Below are 23,656 nucleotides of genomic sequence, written 5' to 3' on the forward strand. Positions count from 1 at the left end.
TTGGCGGGATGGAAGAATGCTCAACAACATCGCCAAAACAGTGAGATTAACAATCCTCGGTCAACTGTTACTAGGTGGTGCAAACCTTCTGCTGGTCGCCTCAAGTGTAATATTGATGCATCCTTCTCCCAGAATAAAGTAGGCATTGGTATTTGTATTAGAAATGACGCGGGTCAGTTTATTGCAGCTAGAACAGAATGGTTCTCCCCATGTACTGAAGTGACTATAGGAGAAGCCATAGGTCTGTTGTCAGCTATAAAGTGGGTTATCAACTTGGGTTTTGATAATATGGACTTTGATTTAGACGCCAAGCAAGTTGTCGATGGTGTGATCTCTATGAAGCCAAACGACTCGGACTTTGGAGCTATCGTCAATGATTGTAGAAGGTTAATTACTCTCTCCTTAAGGAACTCTCATGTTAAGTTCGTTAGAAGACAAGCCAATGAGGTTGCTCATGCTCTTGCACGGGTGGCTCCATCCCTAGCTAGTTTTCACAATTTTACTGATATTCCAACATGTATCCAGAATATTATTATTAATGAAATGATATAGTTTTCTTTTGTCAAAAAAAAAAAAAAAAACCAAAAAAATTACTTATTCAAGGTCTTATTTTTTCAATAATTAATTTATTTATTTTTAAAATTTTAAATATTATAATTTTAAGTTGATTATAATAAATTTAATGACAACTATCATTACATCTTATGAAACCGTTGAATTGAATCATCATTACTTCAAAATTAATTATAATAATAATAAAACAATTTTTAAATATTTTATGATAATAATAATGAAATGAATATCATCGAAGGAAATTAATGAATAATTTAGAATCTATGAAAAATATAAAAAATTAATAGTAGTTAGGAGGATAGAGAAATGTTATAAAATTAAAATAAATATAATATCAAAAGCTAATAATTTAAACATGTCATTGATAGACTAAATATATATAAATATAACTAATACATTTTTCAACTAATTTTTTTTTTATATTTTGCAACTCATACAAATTTTAATTAACAATTAAATTAATTATAATATTCATAATTATGTGTATATAAATATGTGATATTGAATCATCGTCATTTAATATATATATATATATATATATATATATATATATATATATATATATATATATATATATATATATATATATATATATATATATATATGTATTAGATTTCATAGTCATCATAATAAATATAATAACTATAATTTGAAGTTTAAAATATTATATAAAATTACAATAATATCTTATAGGTCAACTGCGCAACGCGCGGGTTATATACTAATAAAGCTTTGTATGAGTTGCATCTAGTACTACATCTAGGCGGTAACCGAGTACCTAATCGACAGGGTCACGAACTCTGATGCTAGGAGTTAGGATGCATACTAGAGGCATATGGTATTAGGAAGATCCTAAAAGTCCCACATTGGTTGGAGATAGAGCATTGAAAGAGTATATATAGAGGGACACTCCTCACCTTACCAACCGGTTATGTAAGGATGAGTTAGGTCACACTCTAATATGGTATCAGAGCCTATCGATCGGACCATGGGCCGCCCACCGTTAATATCCACGCACCAAGCCCAAAAAGAGTGTTGAGCGTGAGGGGGTGTATTAGGAAGATCCTAAAAGTCCCACATTGGTTGGAGATAAAGCATTGAAAGAGTATATATAGTGGGACACTCCTCACCTTATCAACCGGTAACATCTATATCTTCCAGTGCACTGCTCACTCACTTCTTCTAAATTCCTAAAACTCATCACAGTAACATCTAGTTTCCAAACTTTCCTCACCTCTGAGGACAAACTCCACCGTATCTAATTCTTTAAACAAGAACAAATTATAATAAAAATAATAAGTTGTCCTTGTATTTTTTTTTTCAATATGTAGTGGAGTTTTGCTGATAATGTTGTTCTTATATTGATTATTGAGTTTGTGGTGCATATATATGTACGTTTACACTTTCTACTTTTATATAACCATATAAAAAGTATACCTTCTAAATTAATAAAAATATTCATTATGTTCAGACAACATCACACGTTTTCCAGCTCTGGCACATAGGACCATGTATGTATGCAGGGTCAATGTCAAGTTTTAATTTGATTCATGCATTTTCTACATCAATTTTTTAGAGTAGTATGTACCACTTTCTCATCATATTTGTCTCGACTTCATTTATAAACAAGCAAAGGCAATGAATTAATGTCTAAAACTAGAAATTGGAAAATGAAAGTATACCAAACATCATTATTTTGTGTGGGCAAAAATTTATTAATCGATCAATCTTAAATATTTTACAAAAGAGTTTGATGTTGCATCGTAGTGAATTGTCTCTGGGGACCTGCTAATTCGGTCACCACACTTTCCCTCTCATCAATAATAATGGCCATTTTGTCAATAATAATACAAAAAATATATACTATGAAAACTCAGAAAGATTACTATCAACATTTCAATTATTTTATGTTAAAAATGACTAATTCAAACTTTCTAAAAACTTAGGATTTTTTATCATATTTCTGGATTTTTTTAATATTATATTATCTACTAAATGGTTAATTTGAGAAAATTCACACCTGATTCAGATCTAGAACACTCCAATTAACTCACATATATATATATATATATATATATATATATATATATATATATATATATATATATATATATATATATATATATATATATATATATATATATATATATATATATATATATATATATATATATATATATATATATATATATAAGTTGTAAGGTGAGAGGTATCACTTTTTATAAACAATTTCAATGTTTTATCTTTAATCAATGTGAGATCTAAGTTTTTTCAATACATCATCTTTTCACACTCAAAACTCTGTTGAGTTTGGTGTATGATATAAGTGATGGGAGACCGATGATCCGATCAATAGGCTTTGATACTATATTAGAGTTTTGGCATAATTCACCTTTACAAAGCCGACTTGTAAGATGAGGAGTGTCACTCTATATAAACCATTTCAAGACTCTATCTCTAAACAACGTGGGACTTGGAGTTTTCTCAGTAATAAAGGTTCTCACGTGAAGAAAAACGTATGATTCTAATACATTCTCAATCTCACATCACTTTCTGATCCCCTCGCTAATTTGAACATTGGAGTGCAATTCTTGCAGGTTAATCCATTCTTCGTCCACAGAACAATTATGGTTCTTCAACCTAACATTGACGCTGTGGGTGAGAATCGACTCCTGATTTTTATGGATTTCCACTCTTAAATCCACTTGACCGAAGTCACAATTTCTATAACAATCACACTAATATAAATAAAGCATTCATCGATCTGCTTTTTCAGAGCACTTTTTGTCCTTTTAACATAGGATCATCATGCATGGATCCTTGTCATTGATTTGGTCGACCAGAGGCAACTGGACAATAAAGAGCCCCAATCCCTAATCAATTTACAAATCAAGAAGCTGTTGGAGTTAAGACTTCACACACAAGAAAGGGGTGAATTGTGTGGCTCATGAAACATTAATTTTAAAAAACTTTGAGAAATAAAATCAAATTTTAAAAACATTTTTGGAAACTTAGCAGCGGAAAAATAAAAAGCAGAAAATAACTTGCAGAAATTAAAAGAGATAAAGGAAAAGAGGAACACCGAGATTTATTAAGATTCGGTCAGAACAAAAGGACCTACTTCTCTCCTCAAGAATTAATTTGGGGAGTTTCCAATAAAAATTGAGAGCTTTTAGTATGAAAGACTCACGAACCCCCTTATACAAGAAAATGATGGTTCATCTTCACCCAAATAATACAAGACGATGGATGTGAGTGTTTGCGTCATTTATTCCAGATAAACTTAGAAGTGAAATGGCCAGTCTTCCTTCCCAATGATGGATTGAAGCAGTTAGTCTTCTTTCCACAAGAAAGAAGATTGGAGCTGTTACTCTTCAAGCTTCTTAAACCTCGAGCTCTAAACCATGGTTTTACACTAGATAACCAATAACCTGTGAAATTTTATCACCAAGCTGATCTCGAACCTATGTAGCTTTTAATACCGGGATGAGCTTCAAGATATATTGGTCTTAATAACGGGATGACCAAGAACCTGCCAAGCTTTTTATACTAGGATGAGCTTGAACCTATGAAATTTTATAACGGGCTAATCTCGAACCTAAATAGGAACTGAATCACACAATTTCAAACCAAAGCTTTTAACAGGTTTAGTTTCTAACCCAAATAAATTCCTAAATGAATAATATTCAATCAAGGTGTATACACAATATTCCCTTGGTGAATTTACAATTCTATTCTTGCAGGCTTTGTTGTTTTCCAGCAGCACTGATCCACCATCTTGATCACATAACTCCTTAAACACGTCTTTATTTGGATTCATATGCTAAGTACACCCTGAATCCATAATCCACTCCTTTCTAGAGTCGCTGCTTGAAATGACATAACATCATATGATTCAAAATCAACTTGCACAATAGTTGTGTTGCCATTATCCTTACCTCCATGATTATTCAAGTGTTCAGGGCACACCTTTCTTGTGTAGCCCTCTTTCTTACAGTGATAACACCTAATTGCAGGAGCAATACCAATATTTAACTTGTGCTGATATTTACCTTTCAACTTCTCAAACTTACCATCCTTCTTCGGGAATTTTTCTTTGACAGACAATTCTTCACCAACATATGATGGCTTTTGCTCCTTTCTTTCGTTCAAGTTCTTCAAATACAACGTTGATTGAACTTCTTCAAAGGCTAGGGACTCTTTTTCGTTAAGGTTTGTGATTACAAGTATACATAGCTAACTTAGACACTAAGCTAAATTATACAACTGCATGCTAGAACAAGCTTCGACTATAGCATGCACATCTTCGACTATTGCATGCTAGAACAGAGTTCGACTACAACACTACTTTGTCCAACCATGAAGCTACATTTGTCAAGACTAATGTTCGATCCAAATACCACAATAAGACTTTATTCAAAGTTACTAATTACATTTTATTACAGTGAGCTCAAAATAGACATTTAAAGACCAAGGAAACACAATTAAATACAACACAGACTAATCCACAACACGTGTTAAAATCAAATAGAGATGCTATATGGAACACCTTTTCCTGTTACACCAGGTTCTGAAGTTGGCTTCAAAAGCTCATAAGGCAAAATCCCAGCACCACTTCTGTTCCTCAGATTCTTATTAGCATTCCTCTTATCAATTATACCTTCAAGCTCCATTAACTTCCCTTTAAACTTTTCAAAAGCAGCCTTAACCATTGGTTCCTCTTCCCAAGCCGGCTCAATCGTTTGTCCAAGATATTCCTCGTCTGGGGAATGCGTAGACAAAATATCCAACACTGTCATCACCGTCAATGCTTGAATTTGCGAAGGAAAACACTTCAACAATGTCACTTCTGGTTTATTATAGAAAAGTTCAAGTTCTTGATCAGAGGGGTCTTCTGTAGGCATGTTGGTTCTCGCAATGGCCGGTCTATTAGGAAAATATCCCGCATAAGTGTACTGACCAAAATTCATCGCCGCGTGATGTCCTGATGTTATCCAAACAATGGTCGTCACAATTTCAATAAGATCTTCATTTGTTTTCAAATTAGGCCACCAAGGTTCATCTTTCTTGTCACCATGTCCAACATTTCTAATCTCATCCCACCATGCTTGCAATTCTTTATCTGACTCAACATTTCTTGTATCTGTATTATAGTAGTGGTTGACATAATCAGTGACCCAAGATTTGATAGCATCCCAAAGAACAAGACCATCATTTGCATAAGGGTAATCTTCTATGGCCAGTTTCAAGCCATGAGGGGCATTTGGATCTTTTTCTGCCAATCCTCTGTGGATTAGGTCATTCGGAAGGGCTTGTAAGTCGAATTGCCAGTGTTTATCATAGGCTATTGAACTTAGTAAAAGGGAAAGTTGTTTGGGAGTGAAGCTACTCTCTATTATTCCATCGACATTTATTAGCTTTTCACGTGCAAGTGCATTGATTTCCAGTGTGTATCTAAAATGTGGAAGTAATAATCTGTAGATTGGATGCATTGCACTGAGTTGCCTGTTTGTTGCAATGATGTATGGTTCTGTACTACAATGAGTTCGCAACCTGAACAAATATGAAAATCAATTAAGCTATAATTTTCTCTTTACAATCCTAATATATATTTAAAAAGTTTATAGTTTCTTACCAGTGACTAACAAGTTGGTGAAAGCCAGCATCATGAGCAAGGACATGAGTTTTGGCAAGTCTCCAAAGCCAAACTTCAGTTGAGTGCCAAGAAGGTGTGAACACTTGCCTCCACTGTGGCTTTCCATTCATCAGCGGCCGAGCTAGCTCAATTGCTAGTGGTCTTAATGCGCCATCGGGTGTTAGAAAGAACAAAGTCCTCGAGCCATACAATGTTGTGCCTTCAAGTTTTCTAACTTCCTCTACTAATGGCATGAAAAAATCATAGTAGTCTAGAATGAACAACTTCTTCTGTTCTATGGCCTGTATTGAGTTTATTAACATTGCAAAATTTTAGCATCATAAAATCTCTTATCTTCTACATTTTATTTAGCATGGTTATGTAAGAATATAAACAAGATCCTAAAACTCAGAACATACCTCTTCAACAGTAAGGAGTCCTCCGATTTGTTGTTCAATTATTTCCGTAGTTATTGCTGATTCCGCAGGACCATAAATATTAGGGTCAAGTTTGCTTTTCAATGGCCATTCCTACATTATCAATGATCATCGTTGAGTTTCGATTTTCTTAAAAAATAAATAAGTAACCTGTGCTAGAAGTTTACCGTAACCAATTGGATGCAACAAGGATTAAGACCAGCTATAGTCTGTCTTCCAAATTCTTCATCTCTAAACCAAAAGAATCTGTCCTCTGCCAAATTCAAACCAAGTTATTATAACTAACTAGTATAACTAACTTTCACATTTTCTCAGGAATACAAATCATATCTTACTATCCACTGTGGCGGGAGTCTGAAAACGAAGAACCGTAGCATCACTGACAAGCCTGGCCAACCGCAGCAACACAGTCCTAAGAAATCCTTTCTCCTTTTGAGGAGGCAAGGTATATCCTTCATTGAAAAGGTCATCTATGGATGAGAAAAGAGGGAATCCAAGATTCTTGTCAATTACAGATGTTTTCAAACCCGAGAAAAGAGGATTGAAAACAGACTGTAAGGTATTTTCTGAAATTACGAGTTGTTTTACACTAGAGAAGCATTCGTCCCTAGGCACGTAGACACTGCTGCTTCTTTTCTCAGACAATGGATCTGTTCATGCAAAAATATATATATATATATAAGCAAAAATACGAATTTCAACACTGCTGCATTTTTAGACAGTTAACTTTTAGTTACACATACCAGTATTACAACGAGGTCTTCCGGTTCTACAACGTCTAGGATATGGATGTTCACTGCCACCGAGAACAGGTCTCTTGTGTTTGGGATCGGTGTCAGGATCTCCAAGGTCATTATACACATCATAGTCATATATTCGATCAAACCATTGGCGTTCGCCTTGTCCATTGCCTCGTAAACTTATCAGTTCCCCTTCTCTTAACATTTTCAATCCTTCTGGTGTTTCAGAAGGCAAATATGACTGTTCAAAAATCAATTAAACATCATATTCTAATTTGAGTCATCACATTTCAAACACATGGAGGGAATACTAACGAATTTCGGTACCTTGTTTGAAAAAAACACTCTCTTAGTAGGGTTGTCAAACTTGGAACGAACCCAAGATTCACAAGAAAATTTAACAGGACCAGTGAGAAATCCATCAAGAACAATTTCTCTCATGAATATTTCCTTTCTATGTTCATTTTCCACAAGAATAGCACCAATCTCTCCAAAATTTGCTGGTACTTCAAATTCAGCTTCATATTTTACTTCTTGTGCTGATCGATTCGTCAAACGAACGTAACCTTTGATTCTTCTCTTCTCTAATTTTGTCTCTTTTTGAAACAAAACAAAGGAAAACATTACAAATAGACATGAATTTAAGTTAAAGCATAAATTAGTCAATTTAGTTGTGTTTTGTTGAGATTTTAACTTGAAGAATAAGTTAAATAATTTGATTTTTTTTCCCAAATTACTCTCATTAAGGTATGGCCTACCTTGCTAAAAAATCACAAATAGACATGAAATTATCATAGGCAGCAATGATTCATTGTGGTGGCATGATATTATGAATGTTGGCTGCAATAGGATATATGATAATATATGTTGCTTTGCTAACAATTTGGTGTAGAATATTAATAATGGTGAAAATGTAAACAAATTAATTGATCATTGGATAGAAAAAAAAATTTTGAAGGATATTTTTCCCACTATTTTTTTTATGCGGTATTATTAAAGATGTATTTATTTGTATCTAACATGAGTTATATTGGCGAGATTTGAACTTGATTTGGCATTTTAATTGGTATGATGAAATGAAAAGAAGTGGAGAAGAAATGTCAAGAAATGAGTTTCTATAATGCGCAGCCAGTGTTTCAGGTCCAGCAGAACGGGATGAATCTGCAAGGTTAGCACTTTAAAGTTTATGTTACTGGGGTGATCGAAAAGTGATAAGGTGAGTGAGTTTAAGTTAATACCTACAAACAACTTGTAGTGAAGCTTATATATGGGAGACGTTTAAATTCTTCTTGTATACTACAATGTGAGATGCAGGGAATCGTCTAATCAAATCTGACGACGACAATCTTTAGACAGATAAAATCAAGTGTTCGACCTTCTGTTACGTTTCTACCTAATACCTCACTATTCCCTGAAGGTGCTTTTTAGGTTGGATCTCCGTGCAATTGTATTTCCCTCTTTTTGGGACTTTTGCCGGCTCAAAATAGTATAACAATTAGAAGAATAACACTAACTTAGGTGAGATGTTCTTATACTCACGCCAATGCTTAAAAGCCTTCACGCACTATTTATACATAAGGACAATTTATAGGGCGAAACAGGAAGGGAAAAAATTCCTAAGTAATTAAGATATGCAACTTCAAAGTTGTTGAAAGGTGGGATGACCCCTTTTTAGAGAACAAACACTTATCCATGGGTAGCCCTCACATCTCAAACCGATTACTTATACGCTTATCATTTCTAGGGAACGTCCCTTGCTAGTCTGATGACGACCCCACTTCCTGATGTGTGACTTCCATTCTAACCTTCTAACCTTATGAGAGTTAAACGATTGAACTCTTCAACTTTTATTTATTGAATATTTGGGTTGAGGAAGAGTTTAACATTACTTAGCGATGTAAGCGGATAAAAAAAAACCAATTAAACAGACAATTCATACCAAACTGAAAAAAAAATGATTATTTTTGTTCGGTTTTAAAATCGAATCGAACCAATGAAAACCGATGTGGTTTGATTCTCGGTTTTAATTTTTAGGAATTGTCAAATCGGTGAACCGAACCAATAGCTATAATCACTGTATAAATATTTTAGGGTTAAATAATTTTTTGGTCCCTATAAATATTGCAGTTTCATTTTTAGTCCCTCCTGGATTTTGGCAACGGTTTTTTTGTAAAAACCGTTGCTTAAAGGCAGGGAGGGACTAAAAATGTAAGCGGATAAAATAAACCAATTAAACAGACAATTCATACCAAACTGAAAAAAATGATTATTTTTGTTCGGTTCTAAAATCGAACCGAACCAATGAAAACCGATGTGGTTTGGTTTGATTCTCGGTTTTAGTTTTTAGGAATTGTCAAATCGGTGGACCGAACCAATAGCTATAATTACTATATAAATATTTTAGGGTTAAATAAGTTTTTGGTCCCTATGAATATTGCAGTTTCATTTTTAGTCCCTCTTGGATTTTGGCAACGGTCTTAGCTGGTTTTGGCAACGGTTTTTTTGTAAAAACCGTTGTCTAAAGGCAGGGAGGGACTAAAAATGAAAACTGCAATATTTATAGGGACCAAAAACTTATTTAACCCAATATTTTATAGCAAAATACAATTTTTGGTCCCTTAACTTCAAAAAGTTCCATATTCCCTTGCATCTTCAAAAGGTATCATTTTAGTCTTTTTTGTCATATTAGCGACTGATTTAGCGACTGATTTTTGAATTTTTCATTCGCTAATTAGACGAAAAGTACCAACATGATATCTTTTGAAGAGTTATGAGACCAATATGAATTTTTTTGAAGTTAAGGACCAAAATAAACCCCGAGGTTAACATACGGGAACAAAAAATGCATTTTGTCATATATTATTTCACCTATTATTAAGTCCAAATTTTGTATCAGTCTAACCATTCTCCATCTTTGTTTATGTTTCCTTCCTTTCAGCAAAAATGCATCTAAAGCTGAATTCCAAAACATAGAAAGTAGAAACTATAAGTTACAAAAACTTGCTTTCACCAAACTACTATTTTCGTTGTCCGTCACCACTATTTCTCTCTACCGTCGTTCTGATATGATATGGGTGCTTTCTTCGTGTTAAAATTCTCTTCTCTAGTATTCATATATTTTTACCTTTTGTTTCTTCTCCAACAAAATTTATTTTAGTCTTGTTACAAATTAGTTTTAAAGTGTAAAACATGTTAATTTATGTGTATTGAAATGTTTTGTTGATATTCTTGTGTTTAATTTGTTAAGTCTTCAAATCCCTCCTCAATCTTCTAATTTCAAATGTCAATTTTTATATTTGATAGTAAAATTATTTCATAATCCAACATAAATCATTTCTATGTTTCGTATGGATTAAAAACAACTTATAATTTGTTTGAAAAAATAGAATATAAATAAAAAGTATTATTTAAAAAAATAATAGTATAATAAAATACAAAAGAAAATGTGGAAAATACACTCATAAACTCATAAATATAATGTTTAAAAAATTTTCAGCAAAGTTTCAGCAATGTCATAAATAATATCACAACAATTATGTAACTAAAATTTAGCATGAACTTAAACATATATTGATTTCAAGATTAAATATATATTTTTATCTTTATAAAATTAATAAGTTTTTTTGCTTTCTTAATTTTAAAATGAATTTTTTTTTATTTTTACAAAATTTCCTTCCACTTTTAAATGATTTCTTTAGGTCATATTTATAATTTAAAAATGACTTACTTGGATCTAGCTCAGAGCTAACAAGCTCCAAGAGAATTGATTTACCCATCAAATCACTTATTTTATCAAGACCTCTTTGTAGTCCCACGTTTGAGAGAACCCCTTCAACCACTGGCTTAACAGTCACTATAGCTTTCACTTCAACTGATTTTCTTTCTATTGCTTCTTCACTCACAGCCACAGCTTTGATTTTCATGCACTCATTCTTAAATTTCCTCTCTTTCTTTTTCTTTGTCAACAATGGCCTTGACAACCCAACCTGAAAACATCTATGGAGGCATGGCTTTTGCAAGATCACGCTATTTGGCCTCCAATAAGTTTGTTGCATTAGCATGTTTTCTGTTTTGATTCTTTGTGATGGAATCTATGCGACAATATGGTGTGGAAATACCTTATCCCATGTTAGACATATTTATAATACAATGAATCTAGGTACTAGGTAAAATTATATAAAGTTTTTATTTATAAAATATCAAATATAACTACATTTTTCACGTGTATAAGTTGTTTATACTATTTTTTTGCAACACGCAAAAAACATAGAAGAAAAAGAAAGAATACAGGAGAGGACTCGAATCAAAACATTCAAGAAGAGACAAAATATTTTAAAAAGGACAATGATAGAAGCACACCTTTAACTTTACAGTTTTGGCCATATCTCGTTAAATATATGAAGAAATTATGGTGAATTCAATTTAATAGATATTTAAACTATAATTTATAGGTAAGTTGTAGTTAATTCTTATGCTCGATTGAATTAACCAAATGTTGCTGAGATGTACAAAAATTATATCAGTTTTTTTAGAATAGCAAGTGTGAGTTGTGTAAAGAAGTCTGAAATATAGAGATTTGGGTTATTATAAGTGAGACAATCCACATGTCTATTACTTTAAGATTTTGAGTGAATATGTGGTGTGTCTCTCATAAAAGTGTATTGTTCATAAAAAAACTTCAATGATGACTCAATAGTTAGTATATTATGAGTTGTTGGTTCAAGTGAAGGGATCGACTCATTTGTATCGAAATTTTTTATTGGATATGAGGTGATCCGTTGAAAAGTATCAATGGCGGTACAAGTGTAAAATACTTCCGTTTAAAGGAGAGCATTGTGATTAGACTCACATTTGAGGGAAGTGTTGAGAATAACAAATATAAGTTGTCTGACAAAGTCTCATATTGATTTAAAATGTGGAGACTTAAATAATTTTAAGTGAAAGAATTCACACACCTACCACTTTAAAATTTTGGAATGTGAATTGTTTTTAGTTTAGAGGCAAATGAAATGAGATAACGGTGTTACATAATATAAGTTAAAATAGGCTGCTAATGCTATACCGAATACGAAATGACACAATATAAGTTAAGATGTAGTAGAGATAACACATCATCCAGTTTGATGGACTTGTCACCATGCGTAAGATGAAAATATGACATCTCTAAGTGACATCTCTTAATGAAAGATAACATCATACCATGGTTAATAACAACATAATTGGTCATGTGTAAATCTTGCAGCCTAGATAGTTGCATGGCATTATTAAATTATTGCTCCTTAGGACGTTGCAGCCTCACAACCTTCCTACCATGGTTGATGCATTTTAAAACATCATGGTACTATGAAAAAATACATCATTGTCATAAAGTTTGAATATTGTAACACATGTGTTTTAAGGAATAAATACTAATAAATTTTACCTCTTTGTCTCACACATGCCTAACAACATAGTTTTCATACAGAGGTAGTAGTGAAGGGTCATATGGGCCTCCTCCGATTTCCTCATGAACACCCTTAGGTACGACAACATCAATAGTAAGTGCATCAACTTGGATTGGTGGGGCTTCCGAGGCAGTAGCAGGAGACACTTATGTATCAAATGAACTAGCACCAATGAGTGTTCGTGAGTGTCGAGCTCTCTCCTTTTAAACAGATGCATGCTATGACACTCTACAATGCATTAATCGTTCTTGGTTGTCACCCATTTTACCTATAAATAAAACAGACAAAGAAGAAACAATCAAACTCAGATGAAAGACATCAAAATCAAATAATACAGACAAAATGCGGAAGTGCACTTCCGTATTTCTGAAATTTATTATTTAGACAAAATAAGAAGTGCACTTCCATTTTTTATAGAAATGATAAAGGGGAGGGTCTGGTGATATTAGTCACAAAGATGCATCTCCATATTCATTTTTGGAAAAATGAGGGTGTGATTCACTTACAAATGAATGGAGTGTGAATGCGATGCGTCTGAAAATGCATCTTCAAAATATATGGACACTTTTGGTTATTCTCAAGGGTGCATAAGCACCACCAGGGGTGCCAAAAGTAATCCCCATATTTTTTATAGGTCATGAGAGGGCCTGACAATCAATGCTTTGGACTTTGCTATTAAAAAGAATTTTAAAAAAACATCACATTCGACTTTGAACAATTACATAAAATTAGTTAGACCAGTTAGACGCAACATCTTAACCTCAAACCTTAAAGTATTAGATTTATGGGTTATTTCACTTATATATTGTTCAATCTTCACTTTTTAAAGTAATGTGAAACTTATAACTCACACTTGTATGAAAAGCATCTCTCTCAAGTGTGAATTCACCCATTTATATGCTTTTCTTCAAGAGGAAGTTTTGTCATCCACGTACAGTTGTATCTTTGTTAACACTCTTACCACATCGCATGTACTTTAATAAAGAGGTGTATAAAAAATATGGGTAGTTTAATATGGGTAGTTTAACTCTCTATTATTCCATCGACATTTATTAGCTTTTCACGTGCAAGTGCATTGATTTCCAGTGTGTATCTAAAATGTGGAAGTAATAATCTGTAGATTGGATGCATTGCACTGAGTTGCCTGTTTGTTGCAATGATGTATGGTTCTGTACTACAATGAGTTCGCAACCTGAACAAATATGAAAATCAATTAAGCTATAATTTTCTCTTTACAATCCTAATATATATTTAAAAAGTTTATAGTTTCTTACCAGTGACTAACAAGTTGGTGAAAGCCAGCATCATGAGCAAGGACATGAGTTTTGGCAAGTCTCCAAAGCCAAACTTCAGTTGAGTGCCAAGAAGGTGTGAACACTTGCCTCCACTGTGGCTTTCCATTCATCAGCGGCCGAGCTAGCTCAATTGCTAGTGGTCTTAATGCGCCATCGGGTGTTAGAAAGAACAAAGTCCTCGAGCCATACAATGTTGTGCCTTCAAGTTTTCTAACTTCCTCTACTAATGGCATGAAAAAATCATAGTAGTCTAGAATGAACAACTTCTTCTGTTCTATGGCCTGTATTGAGTTTATTAACATTGCAAAATTTTAGCATCATAAAATCTCTTATCTTCTACATTTTATTTAGCATGGTTATGTAAGAATATAAACAAGATCCTAAAACTCAGAACATACCTCTTCAACAGTAAGGAGTCCTCCGATTTGTTGTTCAATTATTTCCGTAGTTATTGCTGATTCCGCAGGACCATAAATATTAGGGTCAAGTTTGCTTTTCAATGGCCATTCCTACATTATCAATGATCATCGTTGAGTTTCGATTTTCTTAAAAAATAAATAAGTAACCTGTGCTAGAAGTTTACCGTAACCAATTGGATGCAACAAGGATTAAGACCAGCTATAGTCTGTCTTCCAAATTCTTCATCTCTAAACCAAAAGAATCTGTCCTCTGCCAAATTCAAACCAAGTTATTATAACTAACTAGTATAACTAACTTTCACATTTTCTCAGGAATACAAATCATATCTTACTATCCACTGTGGCGGGAGTCTGAAAACGAAGAACCGTAGCATCACTGACAAGCCTGGCCAACCGCAGCAACACAGTCCTAAGAAATCCTTTCTCCTTTTGAGGAGGCAAGGTATATCCTTCATTGAAAAGGTCATCTATGGATGAGAAAAGAGGGAATCCAAGATTCTTGTCAATTACAGATGTTTTCAAACCCGAGAAAAGAGGATTGAAAACAGACTGTAAGGTATTTTCTGAAATTACGAGTTGTTTTACACTAGAGAAGCATTCGTCCCTAGGCACGTAGACACTGCTGCTTCTTTTCTCAGACAATGGATCTGTTCATGCAAAAATATATATATATATATAAGCAAAAATACGAATTTCAACACTGCTGCATTTTTAGACAGTTAACTTTTAGTTACACATACCAGTATTACAACGAGGTCTTCCGGTTCTACAACGTCTAGGATATGGATGTTCACTGCCACCGAGAACAGGTCTCTTGTGTTTGGGATCGGTGTCAGGATCTCCAAGGTCATTATACACATCATAGTCATATATTCGATCAAACCATTGGCGTTCGCCTTGTCCATTGCCTCGTAAACTTATCAGTTCCCCTTCTCTTAACATTTTCAATCCTTCTGGTGTTTCAGAAGGCAAATATGACTGTTCAAAAATCAATTAAACATCATATTCTAATTTGAGTCATCACATTTCAAACACATGGAGGGAATACTAACGAATTTCGGTACCTTGTTTGAAAAAAACACTCTCTTAGTAGGGTTGTCAAACTTGGAACGAACCCAAGATTCACAAGAAAATTTAACAGGACCAGTGAGAAATCCATCAAGAACAATTTCTCTCATGAATATTTCCTTTCTATGTTCATTTTCCACAAGAATAGCACCAATCTCTCCAAAATTTGCTGGTACTTCAAATTCAGCTTCATATTTTACTTCTTGTGCTGATCGATTCGTCAAACGAACGTAACCTTTGATTCTTCTCTTCTCTAATTTTGTCTCTTTTTGAAACAAAACAAAGGAAAACATTACAAATAGACATGAATTTAAGTTAAAGCATAAATTAGTCAATTTAGTTGTGTTTTGTTGAGATTTTAACTTGAAGAATAAGTTAAATAATTTGATTTTTTTTCCCAAATTACTCTCATTAAGGTATGGCCTACCTTGCTAAAAAATCACAAATAGACATGAAATTATCATAGGCAGCAATGATTCATTGTGGTGGCATGATATTATGAATGTTGGCTGCAATAGGATATATGATAATATATGTTGCTTTGCTAACAATTTGGTGTAGAATATTAATAATGGTGAAAATGTAAACAAATTAATTGATCATTGGATAGAAAAAAAAATTTTGAAGGATATTTTTCCCACTATTTTTTTTATGCGGTATTATTAAAGATGTATTTATTTGTATCTAACATGAGTTATATTGGCGAGATTTGAACTTGATTTGGCATTTTAATTGGTATGATGAAATGAAAAGAAGTGGAGAAGAAATGTCAAGAAATGAGTTTCTATAATGCGCAGCCAGTGTTTCAGGTCCAGCAGAACGGGATGAATCTGCAAGGTTAGCACTTTAAAGTTTATGTTACTGGGGTGATCGAAAAGTGATAAGGTGAGTGAGTTTAAGTTAATACCTACAAACAACTTGTAGTGAAGCTTATATATGGGAGACGTTTAAATTCTTCTTGTATACTACAATGTGAGATGCAGGGAATCGTCTAATCAAATCTGACGACGACAATCTTTAGACAGATAAAATCAAGTGTTCGACCTTCTGTTACGTTTCTACCTAATACCTCACTATTCCCTGAAGGTGCTTTTTAGGTTGGATCTCCGTGCAATTGTATTTCCCTCTTTTTGGGACTTTTGCCGGCTCAAAATAGTATAACAATTAGAAGAATAACACTAACTTAGGTGAGATGTTCTTATACTCACGCCAATGCTTAAAAGCCTTCACGCACTATTTATACATAAGGACAATTTATAGGGCGAAACAGGAAGGGAAAAAATTCCTAAGTAATTAAGATATGCAACTTCAAAGTTGTTGAAAGGTGGGATGACCCCTTTTTAGAGAACAAACACTTATCCATGGGTAGCCCTCACATCTCAAACCGATTACTTATACGCTTATCATTTCTAGGGAACGTCCCTTGCTAGTCTGATGACGACCCCACTTCCTGATGTGTGACTTCCATTCTAACCTTCTAACCTTATGAGAGTTAAACGATTGAACTCTTCAACTTTTATTTATTGAATATTTGGGTTGAGGAAGAGTTTAACATTACTTAGCGATGTAAGCGGATAAAAAAAAACCAATTAAACAGACAATTCATACCAAACTGAAAAAAAAATGATTATTTTTGTTCGGTTTTAAAATCGAATCGAACCAATGAAAACCGATGTGGTTTGATTCTCGGTTTTAATTTTTAGGAATTGTCAAATCGGTGAACCGAACCAATAGCTATAATCACTGTATAAATATTTTAGGGTTAAATAATTTTTTGGTCCCTATAAATATTGCAGTTTCATTTTTAGTCCCTCCTGGATTTTGGCAACGGTTTTTTTGTAAAAACCGTTGCTTAAAGGCAGGGAGGGACTAAAAATGTAAGCGGATAAAATAAACCAATTAAACAGACAATTCATACCAAACTGAAAAAAATGATTATTTTTGTTCGGTTCTAAAATCGAACCGAACCAATGAAAACCGATGTGGTTTGGTTTGATTCTCGGTTTTAGTTTTTAGGAATTGTCAAATCGGTGGACCGAACCAATAGCTATAATTACTATATAAATATTTTAGGGTTAAATAAGTTTTTGGTCCCTATGAATATTGCAGTTTCATTTTTAGTCCCTCTTGGATTTTGGCAACGGTCTTAGCTGGTTTTGGCAACGGTTTTTTTGTAAAAACCGTTGTCTAAAGGCAGGGAGGGACTAAAAATGAAAACTGCAATATTTATAGGGACCAAAAACTTATTTAACCCAATATTTTATAGCAAAATACAATTTTTGGTCCCTTAACTTCAAAAAGTTCCATATTCCCTTGCATCTTCAAAAGGTATCATTTTAGTCTTTTTTGTCATATTAGCGACTGATTTAGCGACTGATTTTTGAATTTTTCATTCGCTAATTAGACGAAAAGTACCAACATGATATCTTTTGAAGAGTTATGAGACCAATATGAATTTTTTTGAAGTTAAGGACCAAAATAAACCCCGAGGTTAACATACGGGAACAAAAAATGCATTTTGTCATATATTATTTCACCTATTATTAAGTCCAAATTTTGTATCAGTCTAACCATTCTCCATCTTTGTTTATGTTTCCTTCCTTTCAGCAAAAATGCATCTAAAGCTGAATTCCAAAACATAGAAAGTAGAAACTATAAGTTACAAAAACTTGCTTTCACCAAACTACTATTTTCGTTGTCCGTCACCACTATTTCTCTCTACCGTCGTTCTGATATGATATGGGTGCTTTCTTCGTGTTAAAATTCTCTTCTCTAGTATTCATATATTTTTACCTTTTGTTTCTTCTCCAACAAAATTTATTTTAGTCTTGTTACAAATTAGTTTTAAAGTGTAAAACATGTTAATTTATGTGTATTGAAATGTTTTGTTGATATTCTTGTGTTTAATTTGTTAAGTCTTCAAATCCCTCCTCAATCTTCTAATTTCAAATGTCAATTTTTATATTTGATAGTAAAATTATTTCATAATCCAACATAAATCATTTCTATGTTTCGTATGGATTAAAAACAACTTATAATTTGTTTGAAAAAATAGAATATAAATAAAAAGTATTATTTAAAAAAATAATAGTATAATAAAATACAAAAGAAAATGTGGAAAATACACTCATAAACTCATAAATATAATGTTTAAAAAATTTTCAGCAAAGTTTCAGCAATGTCATAAATAATATCACAACAATTATGTAACTAAAATTTAGCATGAACTTAAACATATATTGATTTCAAGATTAAATATATATTTTTATCTTTATAAAATTAATAAGTTTTTTTGCTTTCTTAATTTTAAAATGAATTTTTTTTTATTTTTACAAAATTTCCTTCCACTTTTAAATGATTTCTTTAGGTCATATTTATAATTTAAAAATGACTTACTTGGATCTAGCTCAGAGCTAACAAGCTCCAAGAGAATTGATTTACCCATCAAATCACTTATTTTATCAAGACCTCTTTGTAGTCCCACGTTTGAGAGAACCCCTTCAACCACTGGCTTAACAGTCACTATAGCTTTCACTTCAACTGATTTTCTTTCTATTGCTTCTTCACTCACAGCCACAGCTTTGATTTTCATGCACTCATTCTTAAATTTCCTCTCTTTCTTTTTCTTTGTCAACAATGGCCTTGACAACCCAACCTGAAAACATCTATGGAGGCATGGCTTTTGCAAGATCACGCTATTTGGCCTCCAATAAGTTTGTTGCATTAGCATGTTTTCTGTTTTGATTCTTTGTGATGGAATCTATGCGACAATATGGTGTGGAAATACCTTATCCCATGTTAGACATATTTATAATACAATGAATCTAGGTACTAGGTAAAATTATATAAAGTTTTTATTTATAAAATATCAAATATAACTACATTTTTCACGTGTATAAGTTGTTTATACTATTTTTTTGCAACACGCAAAAAACATAGAAGAAAAAGAAAGAATACAGGAGAGGACTCGAATCAAAACATTCAAGAAGAGACAAAATATTTTAAAAAGGACAATGATAGAAGCACACCTTTAACTTTACAGTTTTGGCCATATCTCGTTAAATATATGAAGAAATTATGGTGAATTCAATTTAATAGATATTTAAACTATAATTTATAGGTAAGTTGTAGTTAATTCTTATGCTCGATTGAATTAACCAAATGTTGCTGAGATGTACAAAAATTATATCAGTTTTTTTAGAATAGCAAGTGTGAGTTGTGTAAAGAAGTCTGAAATATAGAGATTTGGGTTATTATAAGTGAGACAATCCACATGTCTATTACTTTAAGATTTTGAGTGAATATGTGGTGTGTCTCTCATAAAAGTGTATTGTTCATAAAAAAACTTCAATGATGACTCAATAGTTAGTATATTATGAGTTGTTGGTTCAAGTGAAGGGATCGACTCATTTGTATCGAAATTTTTTATTGGATATGAGGTGATCCGTTGAAAAGTATCAATGGCGGTACAAGTGTAAAATACTTCCGTTTAAAGGAGAGCATTGTGATTAGACTCACATTTGAGGGAAGTGTTGAGAATAACAAATATAAGTTGTCTGACAAAGTCTCATATTGATTTAAAATGTGGAGACTTAAATAATTTTAAGTGAAAGAATTCACACACCTACCACTTTAAAATTTTGGAATGTGAATTGTTTTTAGTTTAGAGGCAAATGAAATGAGATAACGGTGTTACATAATATAAGTTAAAATAGGCTGCTAATGCTATACCGAATACGAAATGACACAATATAAGTTAAGATGTAGTAGAGATAACACATCATCCAGTTTGATGGACTTGTCACCATGCGTAAGATGAAAATATGACATCTCTAAGTGACATCTCTTAATGAAAGATAACATCATACCATGGTTAATAACAACATAATTGGTCATGTGTAAATCTTGCAGCCTAGATAGTTGCATGGCATTATTAAATTATTGCTCCTTAGGACGTTGCAGCCTCACAACCTTCCTACCATGGTTGATGCATTTTAAAACATCATGGTACTATGAAAAAATACATCATTGTCATAAAGTTTGAATATTGTAACACATGTGTTTTAAGGAATAAATACTAATAAATTTTACCTCTTTGTCTCACACATGCCTAACAACATAGTTTTCATACAGAGGTAGTAGTGAAGGGTCATATGGGCCTCCTCCGATTTCCTCATGAACACCCTTAGGTACGACAACATCAATAGTAAGTGCATCAACTTGGATTGGTGGGGCTTCCGAGGCAGTAGCAGGAGACACTTATGTATCAAATGAACTAGCACCAATGAGTGTTCGTGAGTGTCGAGCTCTCTCCTTTTAAACAGATGCATGCTATGACACTCTACAATGCATTAATCGTTCTTGGTTGTCACCCATTTTACCTATAAATAAAACAGACAAAGAAGAAACAATCAAACTCAGATGAAAGACATCAAAATCAAATAATACAGACAAAATGCGGAAGTGCACTTCCGTATTTCTGAAATTTATTATTTAGACAAAATAAGAAGTGCACTTCCATTTTTTATAGAAATGATAAAGGGGAGGGTCTGGTGATATTAGTCACAAAGATGCATCTCCATATTCATTTTTGGAAAAATGAGGGTGTGATTCACTTACAAATGAATGGAGTGTGAATGCGATGCGTCTGAAAATGCATCTTCAAAATATATGGACACTTTTGGTTATTCTCAAGGGTGCATAAGCACCACCAGGGGTGCCAAAAGTAATCCCCATATTTTTTATAGGTCATGAGAGGGCCTGACAATCAATGCTTTGGACTTTGCTATTAAAAAGAATTTTAAAAAAACATCACATTCGACTTTGAACAATTACATAAAATTAGTTAGACCAGTTAGACGCAACATCTTAACCTCAAACCTTAAAGTATTAGATTTATGGGTTATTTCACTTATATATTGTTCAATCTTCACTTTTTAAAGTAATGTGAAACTTATAACTCACACTTGTATGAAAAGCATCTCTCTCAAGTGTGAATTCACCCATTTATATGCTTTTCTTCAAGAGGAAGTTTTGTCATCCACGTACAGTTGTATCTTTGTTAACACTCTTACCACATCGCATGTACTTTAATAAAGAGGTGTATAAAAAATATGGGTAGTTTAATTATATATCCAAACTGAATTGCATTGATTAAAAAAAACATGAGCAATTTAAATTGTTCGTAAACTGAACCAAATATTATAAGCAATTCAGTTAACCAAATTGAAATTAAAAATCACTTTAAATTATTTAATTAATTGTTTTAAAAATATTTTTAAAATAAAAAATGTTTCTTTTAGAATAACCAAAAATAAAAAATTCTAAAAATTATTTTTTATAAATAAAAAAATCCTAAGGTAAATAAATTATATTTTTTTATAAAAAAAGCAAAAAAAAAAATTCCTAAACTTTTTTTTTCAATTCTAACAATAAAACAGGATATGTTTTAAAAAAGAAAATGAGATCAAATGCACCTTTAAATTTTTTTTTTTATATATATAAACTCCCTTCTTAAAGCCCTCCATTCCCTAACTCTCCAACTTCTCAAACAAAATCTAAGAGAATTTAAAATTACTTCGAAAATACATAAGGTTAATTAGTTGAATTATAGAAAAAACAATTGCAAATAAAATCATGAAATTTATTTCACACTCATCTACCAACTTTACAATTACTGTTTTAATGCTAGCTGTTGTGTTTTTTTCTCTGTGGCAATTAGAGATTTTAATTCCATTCAAAGCACACATAGCCAAAATCATAAATCCATTTTACTTAAAAATACTTCATTTTTTTTTCTCTTTTTTTTTTCTTTCTTTTATTCTTTCTCTATTTTTTTCTAAAGAATTATTGTCCTTACGAGTGAGTCTATCCAAGAATTTTCAACCATCTGTCCAAGCTATACAGGCTCTACCGTACGTCTTATGTTCAAGATTTGAACCCAATTATTAGTACTACTATTGTATTGTCATGTGTGAAGATAAAGAGCGATAAAGACATTAATTCAATTATAATAAAATTACTTTAATATCCCTTCCTTAATATAAGAGACAGTTAATGTATGTATAAGTCAGTCGGAAATAGGATGAAATAGATACTATCAAGTTCTTTTATGTTAGGTGGTAAAAAAAAAAAAGTCTTCTAAACTAGAATTTAAACATATGATTAGAATCAAATCCGAAAAGTTGGTCTATTAAAAAAAATTTCATTGTTTAAATATAACATTAATCAATTTTATCTTAATGACATTAGTTTTTGGATTTGTCTTAATCTTTAAGAGTTTAGAGAGTACACTAGGTGAACTGAGTTTTTTTTATCTATGGCGAAAAACAATGATGGAGATATATAAATTAAGGTTAAATATGTTTGTGGTTCTCCTAAATATTTTATATTTCACTTTTAGTCTTTTAAAACGTTTCCTTTAAATAATGGTCCTCCTAAAAATTTTTATCCATACTTTTGGTCCCTCCTACTAAAATAGTCGCTAAAATCATCGCTAGTTCAGTCGCTAATTAGTAAACAGTCGTTAAAATTGTCGTTAGTTCTGTCGCTAAGTTGTAGGAGGGATCAAAAGTGTGGATTAAAAATTTATGAGGACTATTCTTTAAAGAAAATATTTCGAGGGACTAAAAGTGAATTATGAGATATTTAGGAGGACCACAAACATATTTAACCCTGTAAACTATGATTTACATGTTAATTTATTAAAGATTATTTGAATATCTCGATCCAGGGCGGCAAATATTTAAACAATGACGCTGATAATTCAAAAATACATACAAAGAGAGACTAATAATGAGCCGTCGTTGGCTTGTGATTCTTTCTCAACTTGAATTCTACATCAATATACTTGATGACATAGATCGATATGAATGAGAGACATGAAAATTTCATTCAATATGATTTCTTAATTATATTTATTTTCAATTGGTCCAATTGAAACTGCTATGAGTTCAAACTGAATTTGCAAATTAAATATTTACAAAAACAATACAGAAGTGATTATAACAATAATAACGTCGAGAACTTCATTTTGCAGTACTTAT

The 23,656-nt window shown here is 32.3% G+C and overlaps 2 protein-coding genes across 4 annotated transcripts; both read right to left on the reverse strand.

Moving 5' to 3' along the window:
- Positions 1–4,295: 4,295 nt before the first annotated feature.
- On the reverse strand, positions 4,296–11,545 carry LOC131602034 (linoleate 13S-lipoxygenase 2-1, chloroplastic-like). The gene is made up of 8 exons (XM_058873979.1): positions 11,113–11,545; positions 7,713–7,981; positions 7,389–7,626; positions 6,981–7,295; positions 6,813–6,898; positions 6,628–6,738; positions 6,209–6,510; positions 4,296–6,126 (listed from the first exon to the last, which is right to left on the reverse strand). The coding sequence occupies exons 1-8, from the start codon at positions 11,444–11,446 to the stop codon at positions 5,097–5,099; spliced, it is 2,685 nt and encodes an 894-aa protein (XP_058729962.1). The 5' UTR covers positions 11,447–11,545; the 3' UTR covers positions 4,296–5,096.
- Positions 11,546–11,758: 213 nt separating this feature from the next.
- On the reverse strand, positions 11,759–21,716 carry LOC131602035 (linoleate 13S-lipoxygenase 2-1, chloroplastic-like). Of its 3 annotated transcripts, none has more exons than XM_058873980.1 (9): positions 21,576–21,716; positions 19,008–20,992; positions 15,608–15,876; positions 15,284–15,521; positions 14,876–15,190; positions 14,708–14,793; positions 14,523–14,633; positions 14,104–14,405; positions 11,759–14,021 (listed from the first exon to the last, which is right to left on the reverse strand). In XM_058873980.1, exons 2-9 carry the CDS (start codon positions 19,339–19,341, stop codon positions 13,853–13,855), a joined length of 1,824 nt encoding a protein of 607 aa, XP_058729963.1. In that variant the 5' UTR covers positions 19,342–20,992; positions 21,576–21,716; the 3' UTR covers positions 11,759–13,852. The 3 variants fall into 3 exon arrangements, with proteins under 3 accessions (XP_058729963.1, XP_058729964.1, XP_058729965.1); XM_058873981.1 differs by having other exon boundaries at positions 19,008–20,621; positions 20,703–21,699; XM_058873982.1 differs by lacking the exon at positions 21,576–21,716 and having other exon boundaries at positions 15,608–18,235; positions 19,008–19,144.
- Between the last annotated feature and the right edge of the window lie 1,940 nt (positions 21,717–23,656).

This window comes from Vicia villosa, linkage group LG5 (assembly GCF_029867415.1).
Source record: "Vicia villosa cultivar HV-30 ecotype Madison, WI linkage group LG5, Vvil1.0, whole genome shotgun sequence".
Classification (NCBI taxonomy): domain Eukaryota; kingdom Viridiplantae; phylum Streptophyta; class Magnoliopsida; order Fabales; family Fabaceae; genus Vicia; species Vicia villosa.

Excerpts from the sequence above, each read along its gene's own strand:
- LOC131602034 (XM_058873979.1), bottom strand. The coding sequence starts at position 11,446 with ATGCTAATGCAACAAACTTATTGGAGGCCAAATAGCGTGATCTTGCAA. Across the intron at positions 7,982-11,112 it reads TAGCTCTGAGCTAGATCCAA|AGACAAAATTAGAGAAGAGA; the intron begins GTAAGTCATTTT and ends TGTTTCAAAAAG. Across the intron at positions 6,511-6,627 it reads GACTCCTTACTGTTGAAGAG|GCCATAGAACAGAAGAAGTT; the intron begins GTATGTTCTGAG and ends AACTCAATACAG.
- LOC131602035 (XM_058873980.1), bottom strand. The coding sequence starts at position 19,341 with ATGCTAATGCAACAAACTTATTGGAGGCCAAATAGCGTGATCTTGCAA. Across the intron at positions 15,522-15,607 it reads GAGTGTTTTTTTCAAACAAG|TCATATTTGCCTTCTGAAAC; the intron begins GTACCGAAATTC and ends ATTTTTGAACAG. Across the intron at positions 14,794-14,875 it reads GACTCCCGCCACAGTGGATA|AGGACAGATTCTTTTGGTTT; the intron begins GTAAGATATGAT and ends TGAATTTGGCAG.